General features: G+C 39.4%; 1 protein-coding gene across 3 annotated transcripts; it reads left to right on the forward strand.

Annotated features, from left to right (window-relative positions):
• The first annotated feature begins 485 nt into the window (after positions 1–485).
• Positions 486–11,743, forward strand: cystm1 (cysteine-rich transmembrane module containing 1). Of its 3 annotated transcripts, none has more exon segments than NM_001016439.2 (3): positions 486–498; positions 4,792–5,030; positions 11,376–11,740. In NM_001016439.2, coding segments are annotated over 2 exon segments (333 nt in total). In that variant the 5' UTR covers positions 486–498; positions 4,792–4,804; the 3' UTR covers positions 11,483–11,740.
• Positions 11,744–20,258: the final 8,515 nt, after the last annotated feature.

Raw genomic sequence — 20,258 nt, forward strand, 5'->3', positions numbered from 1 at the left:
AATTATATTAATAGGGAAGATAAAGCTGTAGAAAGGGCAGAATTGTTCACCCCCAAAACAGGTATCCGGATTTGTTTCGTTACGCAAAAGGCAAGTTTTAGGTGGAGCTCCGTTTTGAAAGGCAGGTCTGTGGGAGAAATAGCACCTTTATCTAAAGCTGAGGTACAACTTCACAGACTTTTCCCTTTTGCTGACGGGAGTGTGTGTGTCCCTTTAAGCCTCTATGCGTTGCACCATTGCCTGCTGCCTCACACCTTATCAGCCATTATTTCAGCCCGTTATCTCTAGTCACTCCACGGCAAACATTCACACCTCACAAGATCATTCTTCCTTGCCAGCTGGTACCGTGTCACAATCAACTTAATCATTTCAGCAACGAAATCTGGTGACTCCGCTATCTCGAGAGAACGTGACGTCAGAATCGCTGCTACTGTGTCGGGCTCGGTTTGGCCGCACTCAGCTGCGACTGGACAGAGGAGAGAAGGCTTCGCAACTTTGGTAAGCAGATCTGCCGCTCTTAGAGTACAGTGCGTCATGTAGAGACGAGCGTGTGTTTTCTTACATCACCTCAGGTGTTTGGTCTGACGCGAATCTCTAGCTGTGCCGACGCTTGAACAGGCGATTTGTTTATAGCATTAGTGACTCGTTACACGGTGTATGTATGTATAATAGTATGTAACATGGCGGGGTATATTCTTAGCCTTCCTCTTAGCCATGTAAGGCATTGGCTGCTCCTGTGTTACCGCAAGGTTGGGCTGCGAGTGTTGTGCGCAGTGCTCTGCCCTCCCATTTGTTTGTTGCTTCAGCTGAGCAGCGAGTCTGGGACCCAGGCAGGCCCCACCGCAACGTTGTTGGGAGACCCCACTCTCTCAGCTTCACCGGAGGCCGGAGATACAGCCTTATACCCGGGCTGTACCCACTCATAAGCCCAGTCTGTATGGCAGGATTTCTGCTGCTAGGTAAGTCCATTACAGTGGCAACAGGTAGTCTTGTTAGATTCAGAGGGAGTTGTACAATTAGTCAGGAGTCACACACAAGTGGGAAAAGAATGACTTTTGGGATTGGGAATAATGTCAGTAAGTGATTAGGTAATGAGAACACCCCAGAAAATCTTGCCTAATCTCTGTTTTTGCTATTATTATTATGTGATTGGGATTTAATTATTTTTCCTCTAGTCCCTGTGGAGCCATTTCACCTTTACTTCCTTGTTGGAAACATTTACGGTGGGTGGATTTCATTAAACCCTCACCTACTTGCATTCGATAACAGAAAGCCGCTATCTTGATGGCTTTCTTTAAGCCGAGCCTGATGTGATGGGAGGGAATGTTGCAGTACGCTCCGCAGTGTAGGATGGAGGCTGATGCAGTCTGCCTATAGACACAATGCAGCTGCAGCAACCTGCCTGTACCAGTTCATCTAAATATACCATTCTAACCCTGCCAGCAAATTATTTCTAATTAGTTATGTTGCACACTGCCAAGCTTTCTTGTTAACCTCTATATCATTAAGTAATGCTTCCTATCATTCATAGTTACTTAGTCATTATAATTGGGGAAAAAGACTTGTCCATCAAGTTCATTCTGTATGTCTAAATGAAACCTGCGTAACTGCTGGCTGATCAGTTCTTGCCCAATTTCTAAAAGACTGGAAAGTACAGACTGCGGGAAGCTGGTTCTGCAGTTTTCTCCAAAGGTTCAATGGGTTTAGACCGGTATATTTTTGTTGTCTCTTGCTCTTGCAAAACAGTTGGTGAATATGATACACAGTATTTGTTGTTAAACTCTTTGAGTGTATCGAGGAGTCTGTTTTTATTAACATGCCAATCTGTTTGTAAGCCAGAGAATGTAAAGATTAGTATTAAAGGCATTTATCTTAACGAGATCAAGTAATGCAACAGTTGCGTGTAATGAAAGAGTTATTAACCAAGTAGGTTGAGTTTAAAAAAAAAAAAAAGACTCGAATACAGAAGTTTTTCATGTAATCCCATGGGGTGTTTCCCTTTTCTTTTACCAGACTCCATTCTACCCTATAGTGAACGTACCCATGGCACCGCACTGAACCATCAAACGTAGGTGAGGCGTTCAGACTGCTTTCTGTGATTAAGTGCATTGCCCACAGGTACAGAGACTAAAGGGTAGAATGGGGGTCTGTTAACTCATGCCTTCCCAAAGGAGTTCAAGGCACAAAAAAGCCAGTACACGTGATTGCCCGCTGTACAGAAGCTAGAATAAATAACTGTATGTAATTGTCTGCCTATGGATTTTATGGATTTATTTGTTATTAAAAACTAATTTTCTATGTTGAAAGTAAAATCTTTTAAAATGGCCGAATAAGCTGTTAATTATTTAACAGAAAGTGTTTAATTATTAACTAGGTTATGTATTTTTTAACTTTATTTGCTTTTCTCCAGGCTTTTACCTGCCACACCCTTTCCATTGTGGATTAGGGCTAGTAAATTGTCTCTGATATTGGTTTTTCTTTTTTTTTTTCTTTTTAAATGATTATTCAGATATGTGTATTTTTTTTTTAATCTGCTTGAAGCTAACAAGGCAGTAAGTAATTTTACTATTTAGAAACAAGAATAAATAAAAATAGTAATAAAAGTATTTATTAATGTTATGTAAGCCCCCCCCCCCCCCCGCCCTCTTCGATAGTTGACCAGCCACTTTTCACCAATGTAGATGTGGCTGGGTAGCATGCCACCCCTAAAAGTTTGCTGCCATAGGGCAAGGCCTTTGTGACCTTCCTACATATCTGAGCCTGATGAGATCAAGTAATGCATTAGGCACATATAAAAAAAAAATAAGCAATAATCATTCAGAAAGCCCAAGCTGGGAACACCAGGGAAAATGCAAGGTACTGGCCGGTGTTCAATATAGCAATACAGTGTCCATTTTAGGACATCTTCCACCAGTGTGGTCTATGATCACTCCTTTAGACTTTTTGTGTGCTTACAAATGATTATGCCCTTTCCCCCAAGCTGCCTCTTAGATCTCCATGCCATGGGCCTTGCTACTTGTGCCTTCCTTTTTCCGCCATTCTCCTGGCCTGTGGGCTCTTCCTCCATCCTGTCACCCTACCTTTATTGTCCACCCTATCCCGTCGGTGTGTTTGCTGATTGATTGTATTTTTCCATACAGTTAAATAAATCATTACAAAATTCTGAGGTGACACCATTAGGGTTTGGGAAAGTGTTAGGGTGAGGAAGACCGACAATGATATAGGAAAGCAAATCGCTGAATGTCAGTACATGAAACCCTTGCACTCACGAGCTGCACTCAGCATGTTGTCTGAGATTTTTAATCTGGTACAATGGGCAGAGCAAGACCTTCTAGTGTTATGTGTCAGGTGCTGCCTGTATGGATAAAGGCTGCAGGTTTGTACCTCTTAGTGCTGCAATACTTGTTCCAGAAACATTCGGAAATTTAGGCTAAATGATTAGTGTTTTATTTATATATCTTAACATTATTTGCATTCCCATAAATTGGATGATTTTTAATTTTAAATGTTGAATCAAATGACAAAGAAAGCCTAACGCACTGGTGGTGGCAATTCATTGCTGCCATGCTTTCCAGATATCCCCTGCGCCTGACTTTCAGACTTGCAAAGTACATCATTTTCTGTTGCTTTGCAGCTTTGTGAGTTATGTTGCACTTGGGGCCTGGACAATATTCTGATAGGCTGGGGCTTCTTCATTTGCCCTTCAGCCAATCAGAACATAGGAGGCCCTGTCCCTAAACCAGGAATGTGTCACTACCCCTTTAATAAGTATGTATGTAAGGAAATATATGTGTACTGTAATATATATATATATTAATGGAGAACAAGGAATTTATGTGTATTAAGGTCTCATCTGTCACTCAGCTTTTTGCAGCTGGTAGGAAAGAGAATGCTGTGCTACAGCTGTGAAAGGATTTTTAGAACCACACTTTTGCCACTTAATGGTACTGCAATTTCTCCAATTACCTGCATATCAGAAACCCACTCTGTAACCACAGTGCAAGTGCAACTTTGGGGCAAACCTGGATAGAACCGTGGTGGGACCTGTAGTTATGAGTCCAACTTGTGAGTTTTTGTAGAGTACTGCATGGCAAACTGAAAGGGTGTTATGTATTGTTGGGGGTGCTGGAAGAGTAATGTACTGCATAATTTTGGTGATTATTCTAAATTTGCTGTTCACTTATAATAATGTGGAAGTTACTATTTTTCTGCTATATTCACTCGATGGTGTTAAAACCTCAGGAAGTAAGCCGGAGTGTGTGAGCTGTGTTATGAGCAAATTATGTGCATATGTTAGTGTTGCATGGGAATGAATTAAGGAGGTACTAAAAACCAAAAGGTCTTTAACTGGTTTCCAGATAAGTTTTAGTGGGTTTGTTAATGTCACACATGCGCATATTTATTATAGTGTGTAAGCAAACATAAATGGTGATTTTTGCCCATAGTAACCATTCAGATCTTTGCTTTTGTTTTCTAACTTATAGTTTACACACTATAATAAATATGCCCACTGTGTGTCTTGTCTTATCCATGGAATTGTCAAACTGCCAAGCATTCACTGGTAAAAACATGTATGTGGGTTTCCCTTTAGGAATATAAATTGTAAAATCAAAGGACGAGGGCACATGCTGCGTAAATCCGCTTCTCTCCGGTACCATTATGTGGTAATTGTAAGCCAAGTTTGTTAAATCCATTTTTGGCTTTGGTTATCATGCTAAAGAAAGTGTGCTCTAGAGAATACTCTGGTTCTATTGCACACCCTGATTATGAATTGAATTTTTTTTTAAATAGAAAACACTTCTCAATGAATTACGAAAACCCTCCACCATATGCAAGCCCACCTGCTCCATACCCACCATATGGCCAGCAGCAACCAGGCTATCCAGTACCAAACCAATATCCTGGCAATCCTCCAGGACCAGTGGGATACCAGCCAGCACAACCAGGCTATCAAGGATATCCACAATATGGATGGCAGGGCGCTCCACCTGCTAATGCACCAGTTTATATGGATGCTCCCAAAAATACAGGTAAAATCTCTACTATGTTTTAAAATGACCTGAAAAACACTACTTTACCTTGAACTCATACTATGGGTTTTCTGTATATAAAACCTTTTTGAAAATGGAGGATTCCCCCTTTTTTTTTTTATATTTGGAAATATATTTTATTATACTAACATGTTCAGTGATAGAGCAGACTCTGTATGTGTATAAGGGGCATACACTCAGCTTGAGATTTATTATATTGCCTGTCACCTCCTCTAATGAAGCACCCAATGGCAAAAAATGTTATCAGTAAGCAGCTTAGTGACCATGTATATACCTCTGTTGTATGGTATGATATGAATTTGTGTCTGGGTTTTTTTTGTGATAATGCCAGTTTTGGCATTTTTAATTTTTTTGTGACTTAATCTCAAGCTGCAGGCATACCTTCAGTTGTCTCAATAGTGCCCTTAAGTCTCCCCATATTTCACCTGTTCAGAAGATCTGAAGCCAAACAGGAAGAAAAACGCTGAGCGGTGTAAAGAAGGTTCCCATAATGCCTCACTCCTGCACAGACACCCAGACCAAGTGAACATGCTCATTTAGTAAGACTAAGTAAGACGAGTCGGCTTCTTGCTGATTGGCTCAGATCCACATTCCTAAGGGGGGGGAGCAGGAGAGAGGAGAAAACTGAAAGCTGTGTGTCTGTGGCACAGGAATTACAGACACATCTAATCTTTTTTCAGAGAAGTCTGTGCAGTGTTTCTGTGAGTGCTTATGGCTGTATTTACATAGACCTTTCTGATAAAGCTTACTTAGTTTTTACCTTTCTTTCTCCTTTAAAGTCTAGGAACTAATACAGAAATAATAAAGAACAAAATAAGATATAGGCCCTCTTTAAAGGGGACCCATCACCCACGCGCAAAAAGTATCCAAACCTGTTACAAATGGATTTTAAAATCTGAGCTGTCGATAATATATTTCCATTCAGCACTTCCTAGATGTCGCTGCACTCCTCTCATCCACCCCCCCCACCACCTGTTCACTGTCTATAATTGTGCAGCCTGGGCATAGTGACTACCAAGATATTTTATTAACCTGTGTTTAAGCAGTTGCATTCCCAATATTTTATATACCTCTTTTAGCAAGTGCATCCTTTATTTTGGCGGATTCCTGTATATAGCCAGTATTATATATTAAGAGTTAATTTGTCCTTCTTTTTCCTCCTGTGTTACACACTGAGGGTGAATTATCCTTGATTTTAAAAATGCCTTTGCTATATACAGCTAAAACAAGAAAGCAGTAGCTAACTGTGCAAGCAAAATACAGCTAAATCAAGGCCATAAAGCCCAGGTATAAACATGACAATAAGTGAGGTTCCCACTACTTTGACTACCATGTCTAGAAAAAGAGACCTCGGTGATTTCAGAGAGAAAAGATTTTTTGGGCATGTGCTTCAGGAGCTATAAGGACCCCAGCTGCCATGCTTGCTGATATTTTACAAGGAACAGTGACTAGGCCCTAGCCACTAGGATGAACTTGGAGGGAAAGTCAATAATTACCCTAGGTCGGCCGTCAACAAAAGGGATTTATACTCAACCTTCTCCTCTTACAGGTGGAAAAATAATTCATAGTGTTCGTTTGTCTTTGTCCTTTGTCCTTTTTGTCATTATGCCTTTTACCTATTGTGCTAATATAAATATACTTAAAAGAAAAGCTTAGCATAGAATTGTGGGAGCAGTGGTACCGGCACTAGGAAAAAGACCTGTGGTAAATTATATCTGTCCACATCAGTTATACATTACAGATGTATCAACAGGGTCTATATGCATTTTTATCAGTCTAAGACCCACGACCCAAATCAACTAGCAAAGTGGCTGAGTAATTAATCAACCTGTGGAATCATGGTATATTTCCAACATTTGTTTTGTCACAGTTAATAACAAATTTCCTGACAGTCTGCAAAGTATTTTAGAGAATCTGGCACAATTATCATAGCATTTACTGCTTTAACTACATCATGGGCAAAAATAAAAAAAAATAGAAATTCTATAAATAAGAGTTAATGCACTGCTGCTTAGCTTTCATTACCTATGTACAGCAGGAATAATAAATATGAAAATATACTTTTAAAGGAGAACTAAAGCTTAACTAAAGAAATAGGCTAGAAATGTTGTACAATATGTTTGGGCTTCTGTAGCAGGCCAAGGCAACCACAGCCCTTTAGCAGGGAAGATCTGTGCTCCCAAAACACCCTTGGCAGCCCCCCATCTTCTTTTCTGCTGATTCTCTGCACATGCTCTGTGCTGTTCTCACTTACCTGAGCTTAGGGACCGACAAAATATACTGTATATATGGACTCTCATTTCTCCAAAAACAGAAGCTAGCTTGTCTGGTTTTCAGCTTGTTATTATTAAAGACCACACCTCCAAACCCTTAATTTTATACTTAAAAGCTTGGAAAACTGAATTTGACAGTTCTTATGGAAGATATAGAATTTACCCAATCCAAAGTATAGTTTTTTAACTCCACTAAGAGACCACCCAGTTACAGAGAGGCTATCCATAATAGTTCCAGGGATTCTATTTATACAGTCTGCAACTACTCAAGCCCCACCAACTGATGTGTTTTGAAAAAACACTGAAACATTAATAAAGCTTCTCCAGCAGCATCCTGCATTGAAATCCATTTTTCAAAAACAGATTTATTTATATTTAATTTTGAAATTTCACACAGGGCTAGCCATATTCTTCATTTCCCAGGGTGCCACAACCATGTGACCTGTGCTCTGACAAAAACTCAGTCACATTTTTCTGCTGAGCTGCAAGTTGGAGTGATATCCCCCCCCCCCCCAGGAGCTGATCAGCGCAGAACAATGGGAAGGGAGCAAGATAGCAGCTCCCAGTAGGTATCAAAAAAGCACTCAATAGTAAGAAATCCAAGTCCGGCTTGGGATTCCTCCAGTTACATGGGAGTAGGAGAAACAATAGGTTAGCTGAAAGCAGTTCTAATGTGTAGCGCTGGCTCCTTATGAAAGCTCAGACTCAGGCACAATGCACTGAGATGGCACCTACACACCAATATTACAACTAAAAAAAACTACATTTGTTGATTCAAGAATAACATTTAAATGGTGTGAGTGAATTATTTGCTATGTAAACAGTGTAATTTAGAAATAAAAAGTATACCATAAAAATCAAGAGAGTATCCCTTTAAGTAAGACCTTTTCTAGGTTACCATTTCAGTTACCCAGTATTTTCTTTTTTGCTAAAAAGGCAATTTTTTCTTAAAATTATTTTATGTATCTGCCAGTACAATGGCCGCTGTGTGAACTCACTTGAAATAAAGGGACTTTTATCCATTTAGAATAAAACTATGTAGCCTTTTATCAAGATAATACAGAAGAGATCACATCATGTATAAAACATTCTCTGTCCACAATAAAGGGCTGGGGGGAAAAACAGAATTCCCAACTTGTTCTGTGGCACTGCATGGACCTTAGGAGCAGCCCCATTTTTCAGAATGTGCACATGTGGTTTTATTTTTAGTTAGCAATCATCCACCCGAGGTGTTAACTTTGTGTTTGGGCTCCTTGGGGGACTGTGGATACCTTTTACCTCTTCCTGCAGTCTACACTATGTGTGGCTTCTGTGGTGCTGCTTCTTGGATTATTTCTGTGCTTTATCTTGGAAGCAGCACTGTGACTCTCTATTCTCTATTATAGAACTAGAGTTTTTTGTTTGTATTAACAACACAATTTTTCACTCTGTGCCTCTGTCTATCCCTGTCACGGGTTTTAGAGGAGGGCACCTAATTCCAGTGCAATGCTCCTTATGACTGGTTAGTCATCTTGTGGATTGTCACCTATGTTACTGGGTTACTTGTTCATGTTTGTGTTTTATAAACCATTTCTAAACTACAGTGATCGCATACATTATTACCCTGCTGACAGACAGTACATAGTTACATAGGGTTGAAAAAATACCACAGTCCATCAAGTTCAACCCTTCCAAGTAAACCCAGCACACACATCCTATACTTACCAATCTATACTATCGCATATATATGTGTATATATATATATATATATATATATATATATATATATATATACACACACAGTGGCTTGCAAAAGTATTCGGCCCCCTTGAACTTTTCCACATTTTGTCACATTACAGCCACAAACATGAATCAATTTTATTGGAATTCCACGTGAAAGACCAATACAAAGTGGTGTACACGTGAGAAGTGGAACGAAAATCATACATGATTCCAAACATTTTTTTACAAATAAATAACTGCAAAGTGGGGTGTATATACACAAACATTACTACTAACTGTAGATATTAGTATCACAATAGCCTTGGATACTATGCTTGTTCAAGAACTCATCCAGGCCCCTCTTAAAGGAGAATGCAAGTCAAAATTTAAAAAGCATACTGCCCAATAGTCCTCCTATTGTTTAGTAAAAACACCACACTTTTGGCTCACCTAATCATATATTTACTCAGTCACACTTACTTCACATTTTCTAGAACAGGCAGCCATCTCTAAAAAGGTATTCTCCCTTCCTTTCCCTCCTTGCTTCATACTGCACATGTGTTTTATTCCCTCCCCCCCTCCCCTCTGGCAGATCCGCTTCTGATTGGCTGATGGGCATGTGTAGCTCAGAACAGCAGACAGGATCAAGTTACACACATGCTCAGAGAATAGGAAGGCTGCCGCTGGCAGCCTACAGGAAGGACAGAGAGATTTCAGTGATGTCACTGTAGTCTTCACACTGCTGTAGGCTGCCAGCACCATATCTCAGAGAAGCAAGCAGGGATCTGGGAATTTAGATATACAGTAAGTACTTAGAATGCCTTTAGACTTACTTTTAATTTATATTAACCTTTCATTGTCCTTTAAAGGCATTAACAGAATCTGCCATTACAACATCACTAGGAAGGGCATTCCCCAACCTCAATGCCCTCACCGTGAAAAACCACCTACGCTGCATCAAATGGAAGCTCTGTTCCTCTAATCTAAAGGTGGGGCCTCTGGTGCGCTGATCGTTTTTATGGGAAAAAAGAACATCCCCTATCTGCCTATAATCCTCTCTAATGTACTTGTACAGAGTAATCATGTCCCCTCGCAAGTGCCTCTTTTCCAGAGAAAACAACCCCAACCTCGACAGTCTAACCTCATAGTTTAAATCTTCCATCCCCTTTACCAGTTTAGTTGCAGTCTCTGCACTCTCTCCAGCTCATTAATATCCTTCTTAAGGACTGGAGCCCAAAACTGCACTGCATACTCAAGGTGAGGCCTTACCAGGGACCTATAAAGAGGTGAAATGATGTTTTCATCCCTTGAGTCAATGCCCTTTTTATACAAGACAGCACTTTAGTTGCTTTAGTAGCCACAGAATGACACTGCCTGGAATTAGACAACTTGTGATCTACAAAAACCCCTAGATCCTTCTCCATTAAGGAAACCCCCAACACACTACCATTCAGTAGATAGTTTGCGTTTATATTATTTCTACCAAAGTGCATAACTTTGCACTTGTCCACATTGAACCTCATTTCCCAGTTTTCCAATTTTGTCAAATCACTCAGCAAAGTGGCAGCATCCTGCATGGAACTTATAGTTTTGCATAATTTTTTGTTGTCAGCAAAAATAGAAACAGTACTCTCTATGCCCACCTCCAGGTGGTTATTTTGTTTAATTGGCTTTAGGTCTGTTAGGTGGTAATATGTTTCATTTTGATGTCAGAAGTTGAAATTACCAAATCCATGTATTTCCAAAATATTTATAATTTTACCATTAATTTCACCAGGGTTTAAAATCATACTGAACACTGAGCCAGTAAAAGCTTGCCTCCATGGATCGGTTAAAGGAGCTCAGATTCTAAGCCAGGACTGCACTGGGATACATAATATAGGCCCTGGCATTTCAAGTATTCAGAAGTCCACACAGCCCCCACCAGCCCACTACATAGGGACTGTCTGTGGCATCTTACAGCAGCCCCTCTGGCATTTGTCAGAATCGACAGACTGGATTGGTTCTAAGCAACTTTTCCGTATACATTAAACATTTTCGGTGGTTCTAAAGATGTTTGTAATGAAAGCTGTCTTTGTTTACTCCTTTCTGTGCTCTAGTTCTGACAATGGAGATTAAATCTTTTTATCAGCAGTTTCTGCTACATTGAAAATGATTAGTATCTACTGGACACTGCTTAGAATTCTATTTTCATTAAGAACAAACCAGTTTTTTAATGGACAATGCCTTTAAGAGGGCAATGCCTTTATATTGCATGAAGCTCACAAATATTCCAGCACTTAGTTCATTTCCCGGTATACTTACTGCAGTTGCTGTTAGTGTATTTATATTCCTTCTGCTTTCTCCTCAGTATATGTTGTAGAAGAAAGAAGAAACGACACATCAGGAGAGAGTGCCTGTCTTACTGCTTGCTGGACTGCCCTTTGTTGCTGCTGCCTTTGGGACATGTTGACCTAAATTTGCACAAAATCACACCGAGCTCTGTTTGTTGTAGTTGTTTGTTTATTTATTATTGATTAATTATTAATTTTTTTTGATTGCCTTTCTACACCACTCTGAAAATTGTCTTAAGTTTTACTTGCGTCTAAATAAAGTTTTTCCAGCTTTGTTCATTTAAATATTTTTGTTTGCCAATCATATTATGAATGCACATGCAATCTGCAATAATACAGCTGTTTTACATATAAAGTTAATAAATATTAAAAATGAACAGTGTAATGACTATGTTTGCAGTCATTTACTTAAATGGGACAATATACAGGTATGGGATCCCTTATCCGGAAACCCATTATCCAGAAAGCTCCGAATTACGGAAAGCCTGTCTTCCATAGACTCCATTTTAATCAAATAATTCAGAATTTTAAAACTGATTTCCTTTTTCTCTGTAATAATAAAACAGTATCTTGTAATTGATCCCAACTAAAATATAAATAATCCTTATTGGATGGAAAATAATCCTATTGGGTTTAATTCATGGTTTATTGATTTTTTTAGTAGGCTTGTGGTATGGAGACCCAAATTACGGAAAGACCCCTTATACGGAATACCCTTGGTCCCAAGCATTCTGGAATATGGGTCCTATACCTGTACCCTTTGTTATACTTTCTTGTAAATAGTCTGTAAAACCTAATGACCTTGTTCTACCTGCAGCATTTTAATCTGCATATTTGTGCTTCTTCACAGCACTGGAAGCAGCCATGATTGCTCTGAATAGGCAGCCACATCCACCGATTGGACAAATGATCAGGAGAATCATGAAATGCTTTCTTGGTTTTACAGTAATAACTTGAACAATCCATCTCTCTGACAACAATGTAGCCAACCTATGGGGCCTTCGACCTGTTTACCAGAAATCCATTATCCAGAAAGTTCTGAATTATGGAATGGCCATCTCTAATTCTAATTTTTAAAAATGATTTATTTTTTCTCTGTGATAATAAAACAATACCTTGTACTTGATGGCAACTAAATTATAATTAATCCTTATTGGTGGCAAAAAAATTCTAGTGGGTTAAATTAATGATTTAATAATTTTTTTAATTTTTTTTATCCAGAATGCTTGGGACCTGGGGTTTTCCATACCTTATATGGAAAACCCCAGGTCCCAAGCATTCTGGATAACAGGTCCCATACCTGTATATTCAGGGAACAGGTCTTCAGAGATGTCATCCCGGATTCAAATTAATCATTAATGTACCTGTGCACCCTGCACCACTGCTTGGGACGATTCTAAGCATTTCAATAGACTAAGTTAAGTTACAAGTGCAATTTACTGAAAGCAAGAGATGAACCTGTAACTGCAGGATACTAGGGGAGAGGCTCTTAAATCAGGATGACCCCCCCAACAAATATAGAATAGTTGTTGTCTCGATCTTGGACTGCCAGTGGCCTTGTAAATGGAAATCCCTGACAATAAAGTCTTCCGTCAACAGACGTCACTGCAAATAAATAATTTCTTGGGCCTGAACACTTTCCAAACCATTTTGGAGTAGGTACATACAGTAGGTTACTAAGCCACCTGTTCCTCCACTGCCCCTTATCTCTTTGCTTTTACAACTTGCTTAATAAAAAGGCAGAATTTACTTCACTGAACTCTTAAAGGGGACCTGTCTCAGACAGGTCCTCACCATCTAATTGGTAAAGGTCCCCATACACGGGCAGATTGTAGCTGTCGATATGGGTCCCTTGGACCGATTCCGCAGCTTATCTGCCCATGTAGGGGCAGAAACGAGGGGCCTGGACGACCGATATCTGGCCTGAAATTGGGCAGATATTGATCGGGCAGGTTAGAAAATTCAGTCGGATCAGGGACCGCATCGGCTCGTTGAACCGACTGCCCCATTGCCGCCAGTATAATTAGATTGTTTGGCCCCAGGGCCAGACGATAAAATTATTTTTTTTTTAACTACACGCTCCCCGATATCGCCCACCCGTAGGTGGGGATATCGGGTGCAGAACCGCTCGCTTGGCGATCTCGCCAAGCGAGCGGATCTCAGCGTGTATGGGGACCTTAACTAATCTCACCAAAATACCTTCCACAAGCAACAAAGTGATTTGCCAGAGGAAAGGCATAAGTCATGTAAAGTTTTCTCCTTCGGGCAACTTTGTGCCACTTTGTAAAATGAAGCAACACGTAGGCATTTTAGAGAGATTAGTTGCCTGCTGTAGCAGAGATGTATCATGGGCGACTAATTAGCCTAATTTGAACTCAAGGAATCATTTATGTGTTTGCTTTAGCTATAAAGTGCCAGTACATCTGATAAAGCAGAGACTGGAGTGGAGTGTGTACAGTCTAAAGGTGGCCATACACGCACCGATATTATCGTACGAAACCTCGTTTTGTACGATAATCGGTGCGTGTATGGCATGTCGGCGAGTCGACCGATATCGCAGGAAGCTGCCGATATCGGACGACTCGCCGATCGGACAAGTTTGAAAATTTTGATCGGGCGCCATAGAAGGCGCCTGACCAAAATTCTCCCTTCAGAGCTGAATCGGCAGAAGGAGGTAGAAATCCTATTGTTTCTACCTCCTTACCTGCCGATTCAGCCCTGAATGGTGTGTGGCGGATCTTACGATGTTTCGTGCGACCGATGGTTAAATTCAGTCTCTACACAGAAATCCGAGATATCACGCAGCATGTGGCATTTTCATCAAAGAAATTGCTGTTTCTTAATGAAATGCATTCACTGTTGCAAACAAACAAGAGAGCATCTCATTATAGGCATCCGCTGGGGAAGGCAAGGGCTCCAGGTCCATATAGCAATCCTTAACCATCTAAGTGCCAGCAACCATACAATCCACACTGTTGGTATAAAAGTACAGTTATGGGATCTGGTATCCAGAATGCATGGGGCCTGAGATTTTCAAGATAAGTGGTCTCTCTTTAATCTGGATCTCCATACCTTACGTTTACAAAATAATCATTTCAACATTTATTAAACCTAATAGGATTGTTTTGCCTACAATTATATAGTAACATAGTAAGTTAGATTGAAAAAAGACACATGTCCATCATGTTCAACCTTCTTTGCTTATATATAACCTGCCTAACTGCTACTTGATCCAGAGAAAGGCAAAACCCCCTTCTGATGCCTCTATAATTTGCCGCAGAGGGGGAAATAAATCCTTCCTGACTCCAAGATGGCAATCGGACCAGTCCCTGGATATACTTTGTACTCTCGCCCATAACCCTGTATTCCCTCACTTGCTAAAATGCCATCCAACCCCTTCTTGAAGCTATCTAATGTATCAGCCAGTACGAATGATTCAGGGAGAGAATTCTACAGCTTCACAGCTCTCACTGTAAAAAGAAACTCTTTCCAAATATTCAGATGGAACCTCCTCATGTCTGCTGGGAGAACCTAGTGGTAAATAAAGCATTAGAGAGATATGATCCCCTCATAAATTTAAACATAGTTATTACCCCTTACGCGTCTTTTCTCCAGTGTAAGCAATTCTTCATAACTTTCCATACCCTTTACCAGCTTAGTTGCCCTTCTCTGGACCCTTTCTAACTCAATAATGTTCCGTTTGAGCACTGGAGATCAAAACTGCATGGCATATTCTAGATGGGGCCTTAGTGCAGTCCCATCAAGGGTAAGTGGCTGCATATTTTTACATCCCAGGTGCATTATCCACATTAAATCTGCCACTTAGCCGCCCAGATTGTCAGTTTGTTAAGATCCTGCTGCAAGGATTCCACATCCTGGATGGAATTAATTGGGCTGCAGAGTTTTGTGTCATCTGCAAACACTGATACATTACTTATAATACCTTCCCGTAAGTCATTTATGAACAAGTTAAATAACAGTGAACCCAGTACAGAACCCTGAGGGACCCCACTAAGAACCTTATTCCAAGTAGAGAATGTACCATTAACAACCACCCTCTGTAGCCAGTTTTCCATCCATGTGCAAACAACTTCTGTAAGAACTTAGTTTAAAAAGCAGTTAATTAAGATTGATTATATCTTAGTTGGGATCAAGTAAAAGGTAGAGAGGAGCCCGAGGCTTGCCATATTAGGGGTCAGTTATGATTTTGGTGCAGTGAGAAATTTTAGATGCAAATTGCCATGTTTTTTACCCACAATAAAAAATGGGCCTTTTACAACACCTGAGGATGTAGCTCTGTGTAGCTTGCATTCCGTGTATAGAGCAGCATCAGGCCCCCCTACTGCTCCCACCTTGTGCCTCAGAATGATGAGTGAGGTAGGGGGCAACAGTGGAGGATGTCTACATGCCTCCTCCTGTCTTCTGAATCTAGTGTGGCCTAAAACATAAATAATAAAACTATGCTTTTATGAAGAGACCCCGGTGATGTGGTTCAACTCTTTATTGATTGTAGTTAAAGTGCTGCCTAAACCAGTACCCAATTGAAAGGGCCAGTAACTAGCAGTGGAACCAGAGAGGGGTGAGGAACTGCCAGTGAGTCAATTTGAGGACATTCAACAAATCTCCCATATAGTTCAGCCTTAAATTAGAAATTTGAAGAGCTCCCAAAGGCCTTATACAGGAATTGTTACCTGGGCCCTATATAGGATCTATTATTCAGAATCCATGGAACTTTGGGTTTTACAGATAAGGGATCTTTCTGTAATTTAGATCTCCGTACTATACAGACACACATGGCAGATAGCAGTGGTAAGCATATGCCACAACAGTTCCCAGTAAGTACCACCATCCCAGTCTGAAATTAGGTGCAGAGTGTGTTTGAGCTTTTTTGCATATACTTGTGCTGTTTAGTAGTGTAGCCTCCACTGAGCTACATTTTAGCTGCAGAGTGCTGCCAGACCCTTCAAATGAGCACTAAGAGGTGTGCTTTTGGTCCTTTTACTGATCGAGCACTGTCTGGGGCTATAGTACATGTCCCCAAATGCTTATCTAAGCACTGTTTATGTTTTACAACTGTATTTAAAGCAAAATCAAAGGATAACTTTGCCTATGAGTTATTGCGCTTGTGCACAAAATGCGTCAGGCGTGCTGCCTTTTAATGGATTAATAAAGCCAATGTTTTAATGGATATCCTGTTGTCCGGGGTGCTTTGAAGTTATCCTTTTTGGATTTTGCCTTCTCCCCTGGCTATGGGTTCGGAGCTTTGGGCACCCGGGACACCTCCTGGATGTGTTGAGTTGTTTCCTGACTAAAGTTATCATCGATTATGCTGGGAATCCTGACTTTTGCTATTTAGCGACAGACCTGTGGTATACACACCTGGGTCCTTCTTTTTTTTGGTACGGGCTTATATGATTCACCCAGCATTAAAGAGTATGTTTATTGTTTCATACAAATGTTTTCTCTATATTTATACGTGTTTATTCCTTTTCTTTTGCTTTGATTAATATTTTGTATTTAAAGCACAACGCATGCCCTACGCTACAAAATGTATTCGTTTCCAAGTAGCCGTTGACCATGAAGCTGGATGGTTGGAGGCTGGGTACTTAAAAGAACAGTTTTTGCTGTTGATAAATATGGGCCCTTGGGTACTTATCTAGAAAATATGGCCACCCCAAGTGTGCTACAAATAAATTAGCCTTTACTTTGTGTTACATCTCTGTTTCATCTCCATAGCAGAACAGAGGTTTTGCTACCGTATTCTTTTAAAACTAGTCAGTATGAAAACCTCAGTTTTGTTTAGGGTTCCTATCTTTTTTCCCTATTAACAGCATCAGCATCAAGCATTATTCTTACCAGCCAGACTGGTAAAATACTGGCGAAGTGGTAACCCTAGTTGTGTAGCATGTAAATCTGATGTATGTAATCACACAGTACATTTTCTTCATAAAGTAAAGGCTTTTCCCAAAGTTTAGGGACTTTAATATAGTAATAATAATCTTAAATCATCAATGCATTCATCTTTACTACCCTCGGAGATAGGAACATCAAAAATGTCATGCCAAAGATTGTTGACTCATTACAAATAGAGTAATAGAACACCTGGGAATTTTTGCTGTGATTCAAATTTTCTTGAGCTGAAACTCAAAAAGGGATATCACACGTGGTTAGATGTATAGATATCTCTTACCCACAGTTACGGTGGGTCCAGGTGCTCATGCCCCAGACCTTTCAGCATAGGGAGCCATCATGGGAAAATCAAAAATAGAAACAGGCAGGCACTCCGGATACCTCAGGGTACGAAACGCATAAGGCTTCTTGTTTTTACATATGGATCAAATAAAATTTATACTTTTTTAATGTAAACTACTTCTTTGGCTGCCTTTCTCTACGTTTTGAAACTCAAAAACTTGAATGTGCATTATTTATTGAGCACAAAAGAATTATTTAAAAAACTAATGTAAAACGTTGGCATCGAAAAGCTTGCAAATTAATGTAGAAGTCAATAGGAACCTAGGCAAAATTAAAGTGCTTTTTATCAAGTAGAATTTTACTATTTTTATTTTAGATTTTTAATGTTTTTCAATGTGTAGAAATTTAATGCACTCAAACTTTTTTTCATGGTTTTAATTAATCAAGTGTTTTAGGATTTAATGTTTTCATAAGTAAGCAAACAAGTTAGGTTTCAAATTTTAAAAAACTCTAGTATTGTCTAATATTGTCTCAATTTATGTATGTTACAAAACCTTCAGAAAATCAAACATTACTACATTAACTCTGGCCAAATCATTAGGGAACTAATGGAGCTTAACTTAGATGTAAGAAAGTTAAAGGGGATTTCCACCCATAAATACATTTCAGCATAATGCTTTTAGTTGAAATAAAACCCCTAAAGCAGCCTGCAATTAGATGCAGGAGGGGGAAAAATTCCCTGGATTAACATTGTACTAAGGGTATAAATACAGTAACACTGTATTTTCTCACTTGCTAAAGAGATATCCAACCCTTTCTTGAAACTAAGTAATGTATATTCCAGCTTCAGAGAGAGAAAATGCCACATCTTCACAGCTCATAAAACAACCCTTAAAGATTAAGCCCCCTTTCCCTCTACTGGAAATAGCTACCAGACAGCTTGGGACCTGGGGCTTTTTGTAATTTGGATCTCCACACTTTAAGCCTATGAAAAAATAATTTACACTTTAAATAATCAGTCAGGACTTTTGACTTGGCCATTCCAAAACGTTAACGTTCTTCTGGATTTACCATTGTTTGGTAGACCAGCTTGGCTAGGGTTGTTGTCTTCATGCATGGGCCACTTTCTTTTGAGCTTTAGTTCACAGATAAGGGGTCTTTTTGTAATTTAGATCTCCACACTTTAAGCCTATGAAAAAATAATTTAAACATTAAATAATCTACGAAGACATGTCAATTTGGAGCATTCTGGATAACAGTTTTCCAGATAACAGATTCCATACCCGTACAGGCCATTTATATATTAATTTGTAGTGCTTCTTCTCCAGTATAAACAACCCCAGTTTGGACATCCAGTTTTCGTAACTGAGATTGGAAAAGCAGAAAGCACCATCTTGTACTTTAGTGCCACCTAATGGATGAAGTGTTCATTTCCTCCCCTGTGGACTAAATGATCTACAGATTACCTTTAAGTAGTGTTTGACTTGTGCAGCCACAAATGGTGCTACAATGAATAGAGGCACCAGACATTTATTCATGTTAATTATTTCTAAATTTAAATGTTGTTAATGTCCGGGCAGTGGAACATTCAGACAAAAGTTGAGAGGCCCTTATAATTAAGCACACACAGTCCTGCACATTTAAATATATAATTTACTAAATCAAATTCCCATGTGAAGTTGTCTACAGTGGTTCAGGAGCGAGGCATTATGGGAACTTTCTTTACATAGCTCAGCATTTTTTTTTTCCTATGTGGCTTCTGATCATCTTAACTGGAGAAATATGGGGAGACTTAACGGCACTATTGAGAGAACTGAAAGTATGCCTGAAGCTTGAGATTAACTCTTTATTAGCCTTTCCTTCTCCTTTAAGATCTCCTAGCTTATTAAATGTCTTTCTTTTGGTATGAGCTTTGATGGTCGACTGTTCTTGGAGAAGGTAACAGTAGTGTTAAATGGCCTCCATTTGTACATGATCTGCCTGGCAGTAGACTGGTGGAATCCAAAAATCCTTAGCAATTGTTTTTTGGACATGACACATTTCCACAAACCTTGAATAGTAAAAGCCATATTTCTGCAGGGCCTCCCACACTTTTGAGAAAACTATTACTTTGCATACTTTTGCCACACACAAATTTGTAACTCTGGATCATTTTCCTCAATAAATAAATAAACAAGTATATATTTTTTTTTACTTATTTGTTTAATTAGGTTCTCAATATTTAGTGCTAGGTCTTGGTGAAAATCAGATCACTTTGTAGATCACTTCTGCACTTTTTTTATGCAGAAAAATTGGAACTTCAAAAAGGTTGCTAAACTTCCAAGCACCACTCTATGTAGGGAAAACCCTACGAACTTTAAGAGAAAGAATGGCCCAACCCCGATAAGAAATATGTTTGTTTTCCAGAAGCCGAATATTGGTGACATATTGGTGACTTTTACTGGTTGACACAGCTCTTGCTTAAATGTTAAGTTTCCCTTGTGGCATACTTTGGGAATATGAATATCATCATGTTTCAAAAACATGATTATTCACTTTGGAACTCCCTGCTATTCTGTGCTGTAGAATATTTTGCCTTTCCTTGCTATGATATCTTATTCAACTGGTAATTAAATCAAAACATTGTTTGCGATATATAAGCAACAACTCAGCCTAGTGGAAGTTTTCATAAGGTATTAAGGCTTTTACATATATTCAACTTTCCTTCT

The sequence above is a fragment of the Xenopus tropicalis genome, chromosome 3, assembly GCF_000004195.4.
Source record: "Xenopus tropicalis strain Nigerian chromosome 3, UCB_Xtro_10.0, whole genome shotgun sequence".
Classification (NCBI taxonomy): Eukaryota; Metazoa; Chordata; class Amphibia; order Anura; family Pipidae; genus Xenopus; species Xenopus tropicalis.